This window comes from Plectrocnemia conspersa, unplaced genomic scaffold (genome assembly GCF_051122295.1).
Source record: "Plectrocnemia conspersa isolate PC_06_02 unplaced genomic scaffold, ASM5112229v1 ptg000010l, whole genome shotgun sequence".
NCBI lineage: Eukaryota > Metazoa > Arthropoda > Insecta > Trichoptera > Polycentropodidae > Plectrocnemia > Plectrocnemia conspersa.
In genome coordinates, this window is record NW_028277174.1 from 14,638,566 (window position 1) to 14,655,172 (window position 16,607).

A 16,607-nucleotide genomic window follows, 5' to 3' on the forward strand; every position below is an offset into this window, starting at 1 on the left:
CGGCATATGGTAGAAAATTAAATGTTTTATTTTATTACTTATTTTTTAAATAAGCATAGTAAAAAAAGTCTTTAATTTTAATCTGAAAGTGATATTTTACAGAAATATTATTTTATGTTTAATATATGTGTATTAGAAACAGTATAGAATTAAATAAAACCCGATATCTCTCATTTTTAGATCGTAGTTAATTTTTCTATCCATTCTGAAGGATTGAATATTGTATCGTTAAAAGTATAATACATCATATTTTAATTATGTGAAAATATAAAATAAACAGTTGAATAATATTAATTATGAATAATATATAAGTGATTCGAATAGTAAATATGATTGGATAGCTTGTTAGTTGAGGTTTGTAGCGATGATGAAATAATTTGTGGTCTCTAACAGACCTAATAGGATTATCTCAGTATTTACTCTGGACAATCAGGAAACCGTGATTGAGGCATAATCGTGAGGTCGAGGGTCGTTGCTATAATATAAATAAAACGTTGATTAAATATTTTCTAAAAATATGTGTATTTTTAATATAATATTTTTTATAAAATACATTAAAAAACTGCTATTCAATTGTCTTATATCACTATAGTAATTGTTTATAACAAAAAATATAATAATATATTTAAAATAATAATGATTGCGATTATATATTAAATAATATATAAAAAGCATATTAATTTTATTTCATGGCCGACTCTTAAATCTTGAAATTTGTGCAAAAATATATAAATAGCCATTATAATTATTTTCTGGTTCAATATTTATAGTTTTAAAATTAATTTTTACCTGCATAATATATTTTTATTAATTCTTAGGAGAATTTATAAATATATTTTAGCAAACCAAGGATTTGGTTTATCACATTTAATAGTTAACTAAAAATGTTGATAAAGATATTAAGGTTATATTTAGACTTCAAAAGTAGAATTATAAAAAAACCTAAGCAAGATTTCTTACTAGAATAATTTTAAAGAAAATATATTATTTTTTGCTTGTATGCCTTAAAATATAACTTCTGAAAAATGGTTCTAATTGTAAATGTTCGTGCTTATTAATTATCTAGTTTGTTATAGACTGGAAAGCAAAACATAAAAAAAGTGGTGTTAATTATATGCTATTTATATACAAATACTTAAATGTATTTTTTATATACTACCAAAATTAGTTTAGGTATATCACCTCAATATTCATGCATAAAATCTTATTATAATAAAAACAATATTGTTTTCTACTTTCCATGCCAAAAATTTTAATAAATAACGTTGAGTTCATCTGGACTTATTTTTAATAATACCTTTGATCTATAGTGCTAGTAAATAATAGTTATAAGAAATAAATCTGACTTAATGGTTATTATATTAATCAATTAAATAAAGCAACTATTTGAAACTTTAATTATTGTTATAAACATTAATTTATAATACGTTAAACTAAAATAATATTTAATTTTAAATTATATTCTAGTGTTGATTTTGAAATTTTAAAATTTGTAGAAAAACATAAATATAAACTTTTTAGTTATTTATTGTTAGAAATTTAAAAAAACATTATTTAATTATTTCTTAAAATTTTAAATTCATCTGCATAATTTAATTATTCAATTTATTAATAAATTTTAACACATAAACAAGGATTTGTTTAACCAACATTTAAGAATTATCTGAAAATTTTGGTATAAATATTAATGAAAATAATGTTTTTCTTAATGTATATTATATATAATACATATATATTAATTTAATCATTGTTTAAAAGTTTAATTGCAAAAAAAAACAACCAAATTTCTTATTATAAATATCTTAGACATTTTAATTTTTTTGTATGCCTTAAACTTAGGTAGTATTTCTATCAAAATTATAATTTATAGACTGCAATAATTAAATCTGAATTAATATATATAAAAAAATCATATATATTATTATAGTAGTATATAATTATAATATACAATACATTTATCAAATTGTAGAATATAGGAAAATCATATTTAAATTACAAAATATCGATTCTTATTTTCTATGTCAATATTATATAATGTTGGGTTCATCTAGAGATCTCTTTAAATGATAACATTGATCTATCGTAAATAATAGGCATATGAATTTAATCTGACTTTATGATCAATAAAACTTTATGATTTTTGATTGTTTCATCACATTAAAAGGTTAGAACAGATTCCATCCCCATTCCATTACCATTAAATTTTCTCCACACACTAACTTTTTAAAGGGGTATTATTACACATTCTCCATACAGCCGATTTTACGGTAATATAAATTTAATTGCACAATGCTGCGGACGGGCACAATGCCTGATTCGGTTATTGAGGCCCGAAATCAGGGGTATAGGGTCGTAAATTCAGAACCCGGGGAGTTTTGTTCCGGCTCCGGCAATCATTTATTAACATCCTCGACAATGTGTGTTGTTATATAAAATTCACGTGTAACAGCTCCGTACGTCGTAACTTGCTACTGCTCCTTGTGAATTATTAAACTGTGGTTCGCGTGCTCAGCGCCAAGTGTTTCGATTGTTAAACGCCAGTTTGACCGACTAATTGAAAATTATATCAAACACGTATCATGGGGGGTAAACACTACAATAACATTGACGATTCACGTTTGCCAAAACGTTCTATAAAATATTCGTCAAGGATATAAATTCAGAAAATATTTATAAAGCATTTTATTTTAAGACAAAATTAATCATTTCAGCATTTCTAAAAAAGACAATACGTCTTTAACATATAGGTACTGTGGTTTATAAAATATATACTGTATTATAAGTGGTTCAGCAACAAAATTTATTACTTACCTTAACCGATTAATTTCAACGTTATGTTATATAACGTATCAGAAAGTCTTTATTTTGAATTTAAGCTAAACGCTTGAGTATATTTTTTAAATAATTTTGCTTATATCTGCTTCCAAACAAGTATACAAAATATTTTATTGATAATTATTAACAAAAAATCCTATATACCAATCCTGTATCTAATTATATATGTAAATTAAAATTTACATACAAAACTAAAGTTTAGTAAATATAACAAAAACTATTACATTTGCTTTTAACAAATTCATATACTAAATAACTAAATTATTTTTAGAATTTATTAGTCAAAATAAATTAATACTGCTTTTTAAATTGATTGATGTATTGATTTTTTATGTTGTATAAAATATAAAATGGCTGAAATAAATATTTAATTATAAACATGAATTCATAACAAAATTAATTAATCATGAGACGTTAACAAGAATCGACTCGAAAGCGATGAATTATTAAATATGTTTATCAAAGCTTAATTGTAATAAGAAATCAATTCCTGAAATTTCATCTTTGATTAATTAAATTAAAATTATCTTAAGCTAATATTTTATGTAATATATATCGTATAAAATTAATTACATACATATACTAATTTTTTTATTGAAATTTCGTCGCATCTAAATATTATATAAAATGATTATCTAAGAATGAATATAGATATATTGTCTCATTGCAGTAAAAATTTCGGTTATTCTTTATCTATATTTATATATCTGAATTTCAACATAAAATGTCAAATTTGTCTGTTTTTAAAAGACGTCCTAATTTGCTATACACTGCACATATAAAGTAAAGAAACCATAAAAAATACATTATGGGCGTCAGATATACAGTAAAATATATTAAACTTAATTCAGTTTTACACCCTGTCTCTTCGCGTTATGTTAATGGAAAATTATTTTATTTTATTAACATATCCCACAGGAAGGAATTCAGTTTAACGTCACGTCAAAACGCAGTCAGTTTAACACAATCGTAAATTAAACCCCTCGAAGTACTCAAAATTCCATCGTGCTACAAAACGAATCGCAACATTATGAGTTGTAATAAAGCGCGAAATTGTATTACAGCTGAAATTTCATAACACCTAAAGTATAATAGTGAATTTCGTAGTGTAGTTCAAACACGCGATGTTCCATTTAGCCAATCTCTCGATCGATATTTGCTCTGCAGCCATAGCGGAATTTGCATTGCGTCTATTATACTCCAATATGGACCTTAGGAATTTCCGATGAGCATTAAGTTGAAAAGAATCGTTTATATGAACAACTTTAACTTAAAAGATAGATATAATATGTATTTCATATATGTCTTTATATTTTTTATTCAATATACAAGTATGTATTAAGAAAATTATAATACAAAATTATTAAAAATGATTTTTTTATAAATCAATCCTATTAAACATTTTTTTAAGTTTTTAGAAACTTACAAATGTCACTAACGTGGTGATTTTTCAATTACCTATTTTGATATTATTTTCAACATATTGGAAATTTTTACTGATTTGGTAGTAACACTGTGTCAACAAAAATGATCTGGACTATCCATGGTTAATGTATTAAATGATCCTAACCAAGTTGTAGCAGTTTTTGCTTTATAGCAACATATGATCTGTCATTGTTTTGGTGGAACACAATCTGTTGATTGCTCCTTTTAGATCATCTAGTACATAACATTTTTTAAATGCAATCAAATATTTAAGAAGATGATTCTGTATTTTACTGTGGTCGTAATCTTTATTCACTAACGTTAGGTACTGAATCAACTTTTCATCGCCAATTAGTAGTTAATTAAAAAAAAATATTTTTCATTGCAGTAAAATAATAAATCGCAAGCATGAATTTGTATTAGCTCAATTGAACCAACATACAAATATCGAATTTTTACTTATCTTATGCTTTTATAAATTCTTAAGAATAGTTGTGGCAGTAATATTTATTTTCCGACCAATCTCACATGTCGTCAAATGGCGGTCAGTATCAATTATGCCTTAATTTTATATATGTCTGGGGTGACAGGTCATTCTGTGGGTCAAATCATTTACAACAACGTCACACTTTGAATTGAAAGATATTTAAGTTAAAAAAAAATGTAGGTAACGTTACAAAAAAAGCGATTTTCCCCACCAAGCAGAAAAACGGGACATATATATGTACGTTACAACCTATTACACATATAAATAGTATATTGATGGTTTATTTTAATTTAATAGTATAGTGGCATTAACTATTCTTACACGTTATATTTAACTAACCGATTTTTCGTAAAATATTCAGATTTATTTTTGAGCAGTTTATAAACATTTGAGAAAGGACTTTTTTTGATAGAACTTTCGCGGGTACTTCGAGGGTATAATCTAGATCCTTAAATTTAGTAAGGACATAAATACGATAGTTACATATTATTATGTATATAAAAGATTTAAAATTGTTTAAATGCATTTGATCAGTGATTTAGATTTTCTATCGAAATGGGCTTTTGTCACTGTATCATTTTCTTGATTTCGTTTGTCATTAGAGTATTTTTGCAATATTTTTGCTAGTGAAACTTCCACAAAGGATCTCGAAATCACTTTTAAGAACAAGTAGAGGTTCTCTCTACACGTAAACAATGTCTGTGATAAATCTTCTAAGACGATCGACTTTGTTATGAGGAACGTATTTCACTTTGACGATCCGCACATTATTGGTATCCTCTATAACACTTTAGTTTGCAGCATTATTAAAACGAGATCTATAATTTGGAATCCCCAAATAAGCAAACACTCCCTCTTTATCAAAAAAAGTTTTTTGATGAAGAATTTTTTTGTTTATTGGTTTTAATTGACTGTTGTAATGCATTGGGGTAACGACACGATGGTCCTAATTTAATTTATATAAAAAATATTACGATCTAATAATTTAAAACCAATATCATATAAATAAAAATAGTTAATATAATTTAACGACGACTTTAATGTCATGTTTCATAACATAAAAATGCATCTTATCGTAATGCACACCATTAAAAAAATTATTTTACCAAAGTCACATAAACTCGGAAAGTCCAAGGGGCTCTCCCCTAAATTAATTATCGCAATCTGGATTTGGCCCTGCATCGGGCGCCGTTAGATAAGTATAACAGTCATATTTTAGAGTTCGAAGCCAAATTGGGAAGGGGGCAGACTGGCTTTCGTCAAGTCGCCCAACAGAAGTCACAGTGCTACGGTATATAATTTGATTATTTGAATGGCGGGTCGTAAAGCAAACGCACGTCTTCGTGGAAATTGCATCGAGCCAAAGTCGTTAATCTTGCTATTAGCCTTTTAACGGAGGGGGGCGCGCGGGGCGCTCAGGGTGCCTCCCTTGGGGGCTCGGTCGCGATCTCAGCCGTTAATTACGTCCGTCAGGAGTCCCGGGACGGGATTCTTGGCGGCCTAGCACCTGTCACTCGCATGATTTATTGTTTTACAACAGAGATCCAGGGCCGCAATCAACCTCTGATGAAGGAGCGTCTTTTTTAGACGTCGTTGAGTATACTTCAAGGAGAAAAACATGTGCTTCACTACACTTGTGTTTGGTTTGCGCTTGAAATTCTCCTTATATATGTAGCTTAGGAAATATTCTACTACAATACAACATACATATACTAATTTACTAATTTTTATAATACGTGCTAAATATTTTCTAATTTATTTATACCACGTATAAAATTCAGTTCACAATTTGTTTTTAATAAACACAGTAACCACAATTTATAATGAACACATACGTATATCGTAAACCGTTCATGTTGTAGAAGAAAAAAAAACGCAAATGCTCATTTCAATTATAATTAAAATAACTAATAAAAATTATGATACTAGTTAATCAAATTTTGTATTAAATCGTTTAACACTAAAAATGTTTCAATTTTAATTTTTATTGTTTTTCTTTGAACGTTGTTATTAAAAAAATGTGAAAAAGGTTTTATTTTAGCATTTTTTTTAAATCAACAACAATATTAAATGTGTTTAGAATGATGATAGTAAACTCAACAAGCGCATTTTTGTATTTTATAATAATATTTATATATTTGTCAAGACAGGCAGAGTAAAATAAATAGATTTAATCAACACTCTAGATTTCATACTATTATAAAATAATCCTATTAATTATTCATAAGATTTGTTTAGACCAGTATATATATAACGCAGAATATTTACGTTTATATTTTTAGATATTCCGTTTCTAAAATAGCACAAAAATATACTTCAAAGAGAATTTTAGTATTTGAAATATCGGCTTAGACATTTCATGATTCAAATACATTTTCGTCGGCAAGTTACAAATATACACATTCCATAAACGCCCAGTGTTCTCAGATCATCTCACTCAATATCTCACACACTTACATCTCCTTTGTTACGATTTGCAGCGTGTGGATAATTTCAATCGTGACATTTATTTGCGCAATTGCAAACACGGCGCAGTTATTAAGTCGCCGCGACTTTGAGTAACTCAATATGATCGTCTTGATTGGCGGCGACCACTCACCGGCTTCTCAGAAGAACAAAGTGCTCTAAAGGAAACAACAAACGACCGACGTTGAGATGAGGAATGGCAGCGTCTAGCCAACAGGAGCCGCCTAGCCCGGCTAAGGACTCTCCGAGGTAAAAAAATATTAAAATATTTATATTTAAGTAACAAAAAAACAGTTACTGTTTTTTACCGTTAATAAAATATATGTATATTGAGTGCGCAGATAGTGTGTTGAAACATATAAACTGGTGTAATACGAAACCGATAAACTTTTAAGGAAAGTAATATATTGTTGAACACATTATAAAGTTTAGCCTTTGTTAAACTAGCAAACTACATAAATCAATGTACTTCTCTTCTTAATAATCCTTGACCTCATTCACTAGAAATAGTGATTTTAACATGTATAACATGTTTTAATATGTATATTTATATTTTCTTAAGAAGCGGATTAGACTTTTAATTAAATATTAAAATAATATCAATGCTTAACTGAAAAAAAATATAATATAGTAGGTAATCGTTGTCATAGAATATAGTTATAGAAACCGTCACTCCGATGATTATTTTGCTGATTCTTAAGTATCACAGGGATCTGCTCTTTTTGCTCTTTATTATCAATATACATATATATGGCAATTAATAACTCGGAATATTTATTTTATGATGATAACCTGAAAGAATTTCAGAATTGTGGATGTGGTCGATTGATAATCGACTACTTTTCAGCATCGCTAAGTATCACGTTGTCACATTTTTCAGATCCTCTTGCCCGGCTAAATTCTCTTATAGATTAGGTGTTTTAAGCAGAAATTTTTTTGTATATGACATGGGAGTGACGTTTGAGTAGGGATGGAAATTTTATAAGCGCATCGCCAAAATTTGTGATAAGGTGACGAGGATCCTCGGCTTCGTTATGCGGAGCGCGTGTCACTTTAATAATTTATTGAAGATTTGCATTCTGAACAATACACTAGTTCGTAGCGTCATTGAATGTCTATTATCTGGAATCTAAGTAAAGCAAAGTACTCCTTGTTGTTGGAGAAAATTCAATATTTTTTTTAATATCTTAACAAGTACGGGTCGTATCCGTATTTGTATTCTAGTGCCTTGTTGCTAAAAGCGTTGAAAAATAATTCATTTGATTCTTGGCGTAACGTTTATTTAACAAAACACTTTTTAAAGTTGCTCAGGGACGGTATTAACAATAATTCAGCTGTGAGTTTTTAAGTGCCCTAGAGGGTCATGATCGCGTCCCATATTCTTTCCCGTTGCAGCTATGACTTGAAACCGCACTTCTTGCACGAGCCATTGAGTTTCTCAAGAGTTTCTCATAGTTATAAGTAGCTGAAAAAATATATATGGGATGATGCTCATATATTATAAGTGAGCACCACAAAATATTTACTTGTATAATGGCCATCATAATGCATTGGGGAAACTGTCCATGTCATGATGGTCAAATTTGTAATAAAAAATAATTTGAAATCATCAGTGCATAACAAAAACTCCCATTGAACAACATGTTTATAAACAGAAAAGAAGCAGTTGAGTAAATTTCTATCATTGTGGAACTCCAGAGTTTCTTAAATACTCTTTTAAGTATTGCGAATCATAAACAACAAATTGTCAACAATTCTTCAAATAATTATGAATACGTTTCCTTAGATATGATATATTTTTTCCTTATACAAATTTTGAAAAAGAGTTGATTTCTTTTCGGTACTCCTTGTAAATAAGTAAAAGTATAAGTACTCGGCTTAAAAAAGAACGCTTCCCACTCATCCGGCGAGCGAGCCTAGCGCGTATTAATAATTTTAAAGGCGCAGAGTGCATATTTCCCTCGTGATTTTCCCTTTTTTTACTTTTTAAAGTAAATCACCCGCGGGCCGGCGCCCGACGTTATTGTTATACGAGCTTGAATCAAAAGCACTCTGACGTAGCTAGCACAATAAGACGCTTGATTTTTTTCTACCCGTGTTCGATCATGAGATGAACTTTTCCAAAGGACAATTAAGTATGCATAGATTTCCTTAAAATTATATTATTATTACAACACGCGCACCAATTATGGATATTTAAAAAACTTACCTTTCTTTATAAGCTCACTATCACGAAATGTTCTACAAATTCTTATTATTAATTTATATTTTATAACACATACATATATCTTGCAAAAAATATATATAAATTTAAAGATTTTCGCACTAAGGGTGTTATTTATAGCAAGGTAAAGGCATAGAGCAGAATAATATTTTTCTACCGACAATGACCTAGGCACTATAATTTGTTAGAATTATGGTAAACGGATGTGTCCTTATGCAGATAAGTCTTGAAAGTGCAACTATAAAACGTAACGGTCCTACCCTGAAAGCCGTTCCACGCATTTTTATACAACACGTTCAATGTGACCTTCTTTTATCATCCCATGACTATAAATACCAAGTATAGATACATAGATACACGTAGACCGACCCTGAAAAAGTATATAATACATAAATTAACAAACATGCACACGTATGTACATTAAAATTGATTTATATAAAGGTTTTCTATCAACTTTTATTATTTAAGTGAAAAAAAAGCAATGGATTAAGTGAATATTTAAGTACATTTAGCTAAAGATCTAGAACCATTGATATTTGGTTTTCAGTCTCTAATTCAAGATGTGCTTATATTGAAATTAAAAGTTGTTTTTATTGTAGTCTCCAATTCACTAGATTAGTGGGTTAGTTTGCTTACACTTATATTTGTATAGTATTCTATGGTATAAAAATTACAGTCTTCTTTGATTGTTGGTATTCAAAGGCAAAAGGTCTATAATATTAGTATAAACATATTTATTATCTTTATTTTAGATGACTTGCAATTTATATTATAAAAGTATTACCCCAAACTGGACAAGCATATGTATGTTCCCATGAGTCTGATTATTTGTTTGTATATTAATATTTTATGATTTGTGGCAAGGGCGCTCTAGTAAATATCGGTCTGAAGGTCGCAATGGCGGTAAGCTCTTTAAAACGAAGTTTTAAAATATATTTATTAATATTTATTAAGGTATTTAACGCCAATTCTATTTTAATTTACTGCCTTGTTTCAATCTGATTGATTTTGATTTTTCATCTCTTGAAATATTTATTCAAGTTTTCAAAAGATTTTTGTAATTTATTCGGTATTGTTTTAGTAATGTAATGCATAGATAAATGCTAATTTTTTAATTTCCTAAATATTATTCGCTTATAAAATAAAGATAAACAGCCTTGAGCATACTATGAGGAATTTATGGAGTGCTTATTATTTAATGAAACAACATAGCTTATATTTCTTAAGTATTTGAGTATAAAGCCTGGCAGATAATCGGAGGTATTGTATTTGTATAGTTTGTAAATCAAACTCATGCGATTCCATTTATTTAAATAATATAAATAAAAAACAACTTGAGTTTTGTAGTAAAATATACCACAAATATTATATGTATATGTTGCAAGCCAATCCAAAAACGTCATTTACTTTGACGCATCATTAATTTCTTACTAAGTTTTCCAAGAAGCGTTCCCTTGTTGAAATCAGATGGTTGTATGGACTGTTTGGAAATATTTTCTAGTATGATTCATTAGGATGAATCCTAACATCGTGGTTCTGGCAAAATTTATAATGCGGTCGTTTCTTGTAAACATATTTTCTAGCGCTTTTGCGAACTTGCAACCTCAGACCATAATTATATATGTTGAGATATTATCATCCTACATTCTGACGCAGATAAACATAAAATACATATGCTAAAATCTAACTTTGGGACCTTTAATTAAACCATATTGATTATCCAAATTATCAATATTTAATGGTATAAAACTGTTAATCACATCTTTGAATTCGTTGTACCAAGTTTTCAAACGTTGCCAAGCCAATTTCTTACTTATGTAGATATTAATTACTCTAAATTCTTCCCCTCATGTCACCAACCACCTTTGAAAATGTTATTTAGCAATTTGAAGGATAGTTTTCAATATATTTTTAAGTTTATAGTGCGTGTTTATATTAACCATATTCACAGAGTCGTTTTAACATATTTAGAACAGCATTGCTTGTGTATGAATTTAATTACAGATTCAGTCCTGGGGAATATAATAAAATAAAATTGCCTTTTTGCTCTTCCATTAACTCACTTTTATTAAATACAAATATATAACAAAAATCAAAAAATTAAAACTGCACCATAGCACTGCAAACATTTTTTAATTAAATTAAAAAATATAAAATTGAATCAAGCTTATAACTTAAATATAAAAATGCAGTTACTTTATACAATACATGTGTAACTGATATGTTATGTCAACTATATCGTTATCAAAATTGTGATAGAATGAAACCCTCGAACGAATGTTTAGTGTCTGCGTCATCTACCATTCCTAAAGAATACAGGGTGGGACAGGGAGAATGGGAATCGTTTACGGATGCGAGCCTTCGAAATGTCGTTCCAAAATGTCACACGCCCTGAATAAAAATGAGGCGTTCGGTGAAAAATTACTATTCCTCTACACCACGTGCTTCCATCGGGTGGATGCTGGGAGGCGAACAGGACCTATGTAGATAAGAGGGTATCTCGGCAGAGATCATATCTCTTTTTTCGCCGTATAATACTTTGATCTTGATGAAAACATTTTTTTCCAATATTATTAAAACACACTCTTCAAAGGTTTAATTAAGAACATCTAGAGCAGCTTACACAATGTGATATCAAAAAGAACTTTATATTTATTATTGCTAGGGTACCAGTAAATTGAAGTAATATAAATTAACCGATTATTTTATATGTGTTGATGTCACAGTGTATGCTTATTATCAGTTAGGTTATATTTTCACTAGTATAAATATAATTTTACTAACTTAGCTAAGTAAAATGTATCAAACATTTGATTTACAATTTCACTGCTCAGTATCAGTAAAACTGTACTTGTTCACAAACGGATAATTTTGTTTTGCGTATTTCCACATGATATGTGACGTCATGTCGTTTGACAAAATACAATATTTTTTATAAATTAAAACAAACCCAAGCCCGAGTTCTATTTTATCACTATTTTTGCATATTATAACATTTAAAATTATTATCCCTTTTTTCGTGAAATAAGGTTTAACATAAATAGATTTTTTTTTATTCTTTTATCAACATGAAATGATGTATTTTATCTTATTTTGAATTTATCCTAATAATTTCCTTAATTAATAATACTACATTTAATCATGAATTGATAAAAAAGTATTTTAATTAGGAGCATGTACATATATGTACCTTAAAAATTAATATCATGTTTTTTCGGTAAAAAAATATTATGATTAAATTTCCACTTCACAAACAATAAATAACATATTTTATTTTCTTATGAATTAATTTTTGGTTAAAATAAAATACCTAAGCATGCAGAGGCAACTATGTAGTTAAACATGATATATTTTCCCATCTTAGAAAATAATAGTTAACATTATTCGCTTAATAGTTATACGAGGTAATTTATTTTAAAGAACATGAAAAGATTGTTTACTAATATTATAACTCATACTTTAAAAGTAATTGGTATATAAATTGATTGATTAAAAAAAAAACATTTATGAGATATTTATTATTTTATAAATGACTCACTTATTTTTACTGTTAATTTGTAGTGGGTTAGTCTTGAGTACAGCTTCTTGGTAAATATTTATTTTATTTGGCGTTACTCTATTTTTTTATTGAATAATATAATAAATCCATCTGATTTATTAAAGAAGTTTGTAAGTGCAACTTTTTATTTATTACAATACCTACATATTTATTTTTAATATGGATGGAATAATTAATTCCCCAGAGTTTTGGTTTTATTTGTATTTATATTTATAAGTACGATATTTTTATATGATTGACTAGTTTACGATCATTAAAAATATATGTCTAACTGTTGTTACATACTTATTTGTAGACCGTTTGCTACTTAATGGCAAATTTACAGTAATATTACTAATAAGCCGTATTGCATTGACCCACTGGTATTAAGTCTGGTTTCTTTTTGATAGCACCTCGCACTAATACACTCAATCCTCGTCCCGTTTGACTCGTTTTGTTTTTCCCTAAAGAAATGTCGCGCCTTTTGATATAGCCAAGAGATAATGGTGATGGATGTTTACTCTTGACAGAAATGAATTATTCTCGCGGAAAAATACGCATTTGTCGCTTAGCCCGGTGTATGTATATGAAACGTACGTTCAATATTTTACACGTCAAACAATACGTTATAATTTTTGTGCCCGTTTCGCATTTTCGCGTGTCAGCTAGACTGACGATGACGTACTATCGGAGCTTTCTCTCCCTGTTAATATTATGAAATTCCATTGTGCCGCATTTGCTTTCAGATGTCGTTCCTGGAATGTAATTGTGTAGATGCATATCTAAAATGACGCTGTACAAGTGTGTGCGTATATATATATACATACAAGTTTTTATATAAACAAATATTTATTTAAAGCTATTATTAGTATTTGGTTTTTAGAATAAAGTAAAATAATAACTTTGATTAAAAAAATTATAAATTTATATTGATTATAATATCTTAGAATATATTATTATAATAAATTAAAATAACTCTTTTTCAAACAAAAATAGTTTGCGAATTAAAACAATAAGTGTGATGCCATCCCAAGTTGGTAGAAATAATTTACACAAAAATTACCACATAATAAGGACATGATTATTTTAATTTTTTTTATTAAAAATAGCTTTTATATTGCCTGTCTTAAATAGTATTTTCAAATTAGATAACTTAATTTTTAGGTAAAAATTGCTTATTAAAAATATATTTTCATTAAAAAGTGTTCTAGGAAAATTTACGTATAACTCCTTGTCACTGAAATTAACACTTTTTTAAAATAACTACCACTTTATTTGCGTGCTAAAATAAGGGAACCAGATAAATATACTTTATTGCAATAAATTTATTGTAAGTAGTGACCCAACACTTCTGGTCCATCTTGTAAAATGTACTAAGTAGTGCTAAACACTATTATTATTCCATATTACTGAACGTCACAGATTTTTAATTCTATTGTACATGAATTATAGCCATCCAGTTCCTCAACATTATTTTTGGTAGTAGCCAATAGAAGCTTCTTCGACCCATTTCAGATAGTTGAATAAATTTTAGTACTTTGCTCCATATAAACAATTTTTATAAATATTCTATGCGCATATGCATTTATATAGATGCATTGTAATCAGACAATCATGGCACATGCATAGAATAATAATACAAGAAAATGCAATTCACTACTCGACATAATAATTGTAGTCGACAAACGGAGGCTGTTGCGGCAATGGGATTTTGTTCTTTGAATATTAATCGCAGGTACCTGTATTATATACATAGTTAGTCTTCTGCAAAATGAACATTTTCTCGTACAATACAGTAGCCGACTCACGTACGTTCATGTTTTACATTAGATTATGAATGAGGTAGCGTGCTCTTACAACGTGTGAACGTAAACGCTGTCAACCGGTTAAACGTTATTAGTTAATTTAAAATACTATACTGCATTGTTATGCATGTATTGTATCAAATATACACAATGCACGGAAGAAAGCTTTACGTTTACAAAGCGGAACGCTAAATCTCTCCTTAATGATTCCAACCCCGCCACGAAATGTTTTATTATCGCACAGATTACCCCATCTCCGTTTTGTATGGCCGCGAGACGAAAATCTTCGATTATCCCATTTCATTTAAACTTCTTCCCCATCGCATTTCCGTACATAAAAATGCAAACCTAGGACGAGAATAAATGCAAAATAACGAAAGGCTGAACGGGGAGAGCGAAGAAAAGCGTTTAGATATAAAAAAGCCATCCAAGTTTACTGTCGGATTTATCTTCTTTTATATTCATAAGAGAAAGAAAAGTTATTCCAATAGGTATTGTGTTTGCAGGTGGGTGCAATCTTTTTTTCTGCTGCTGCTGCTGCCTTTCTTGCCTAGTAGGAATAGTAAGCAGGTACGGCGGTTCGTTCACCCCTCGTTTATTTTTTTCTTAGCCTTCTTCTGCTGGATTTTTTCAGCGTCCCCTCGGCCTGAGGCGCCTACTGCCTCATTACCCTTATCGCAGCGTCGAGATGTAAGATTTTCCGTTGAATTGTGCACAAAAGTCAGTCTTAAGCCTTGTAAAGCGTGCACTGATTTCAAATATCCACTAAATCGTGTCCTCATACATACAAACATCGAATTATAGCTTGAAAATTTGAGTTAAGATATTAAATTGTCGATTCGAATCAATGATAAATATCAAAAGATTATAACATAAATAAATGTGTAAATAAACACGCTACCTTTAGTATAAAACATGCTTAATATTTATTTACCAAGTTTCTTACATGAATTGTTATATAAAACTGCTTTGTTTGATTTTTATATAAAATGGCGCATACTCATAATAATTATAATATTTCGCTGTGAATAAATTATTATTATATTTAATATCTGTCCCACAAAGACTTTTTTAGAATTTTCATATTTATTTCAATTAAATAAATACCATCGTGACCTAACAGGTGACACCAATAAGTCACGAAGGTAAAAAATAGGCATTGTATTATTACAATAAACACAAAAATAAAAATATAAAAAAAATATTATAGTAATATAAACTCGAAATTGTAGCTACCTTATTTATGTCATTAATATTTAATGTAAAGAGCAGTTGGACCCTTGAGGAACTCCCGAAGGGGTAAAATATTCTTTCAACAATCGGTAGGCATAGATCTACGATCGCTTAAATAACTCGAGAATAAATTGTAAAATTAAATATTTATATAACTGTTGTTTTCAATAACTATTAAGATGTCCACGTTTGAAGGGCTCTTATTCTCAAAACTCATATTAATTTACTGTGACCAAAATGCTCATCCATCAACAAGGAAATAATACAATAGCGTAAAGGATTGGATCACACATAAAAGCCCTTGTTACGACCAGAAAATCACTCAAATAACACGAGTTTTGTTCTCACTGTAAATATTCTCCATCATTGAAAAAATATTTCTTTGTTAAATAAATCACCGGATTGTAACATAATAAAACTCTAATTAGGCTCACCTGCGTCTCATTGGCTACGAAGTCACACCCATAGGGTTCCCAAACCTTAAATAGTAATTTATACAAATCGTCTAAAATAAATCTAATGGCAGATTAAATCAGTGCGTAGATTGGCGTATTTATCACATAATCAAACATTTGGAGAAAAAAATATTTTGTT

At 28.7% G+C, this 16,607-nt stretch overlaps 1 protein-coding gene across 3 annotated transcripts in view; it reads left to right on the forward strand.

Moving 5' to 3' along the window:
* LOC148230704 (kinesin-like protein CG14535) overlaps positions 1-16,607 on the forward strand; it is a 306,144-nt gene that overhangs the window by 228,726 nt on the left and 60,811 nt on the right. The window contains exon 2 of one of the 3 annotated variants that reach the window (XM_088194691.1): positions 7,228-7,462. The exons of the other annotated variants lie outside the window; for them this stretch is intronic. Coding sequence (XP_088050817.1) covers positions 7,410-7,462 — 53 coding nt within the window. The 5' untranslated portion in view covers positions 7,228-7,409. The remainder of the gene's footprint in view (positions 1-7,227; positions 7,463-16,607) is intronic. 3 annotated transcript variants of the gene reach the window in all.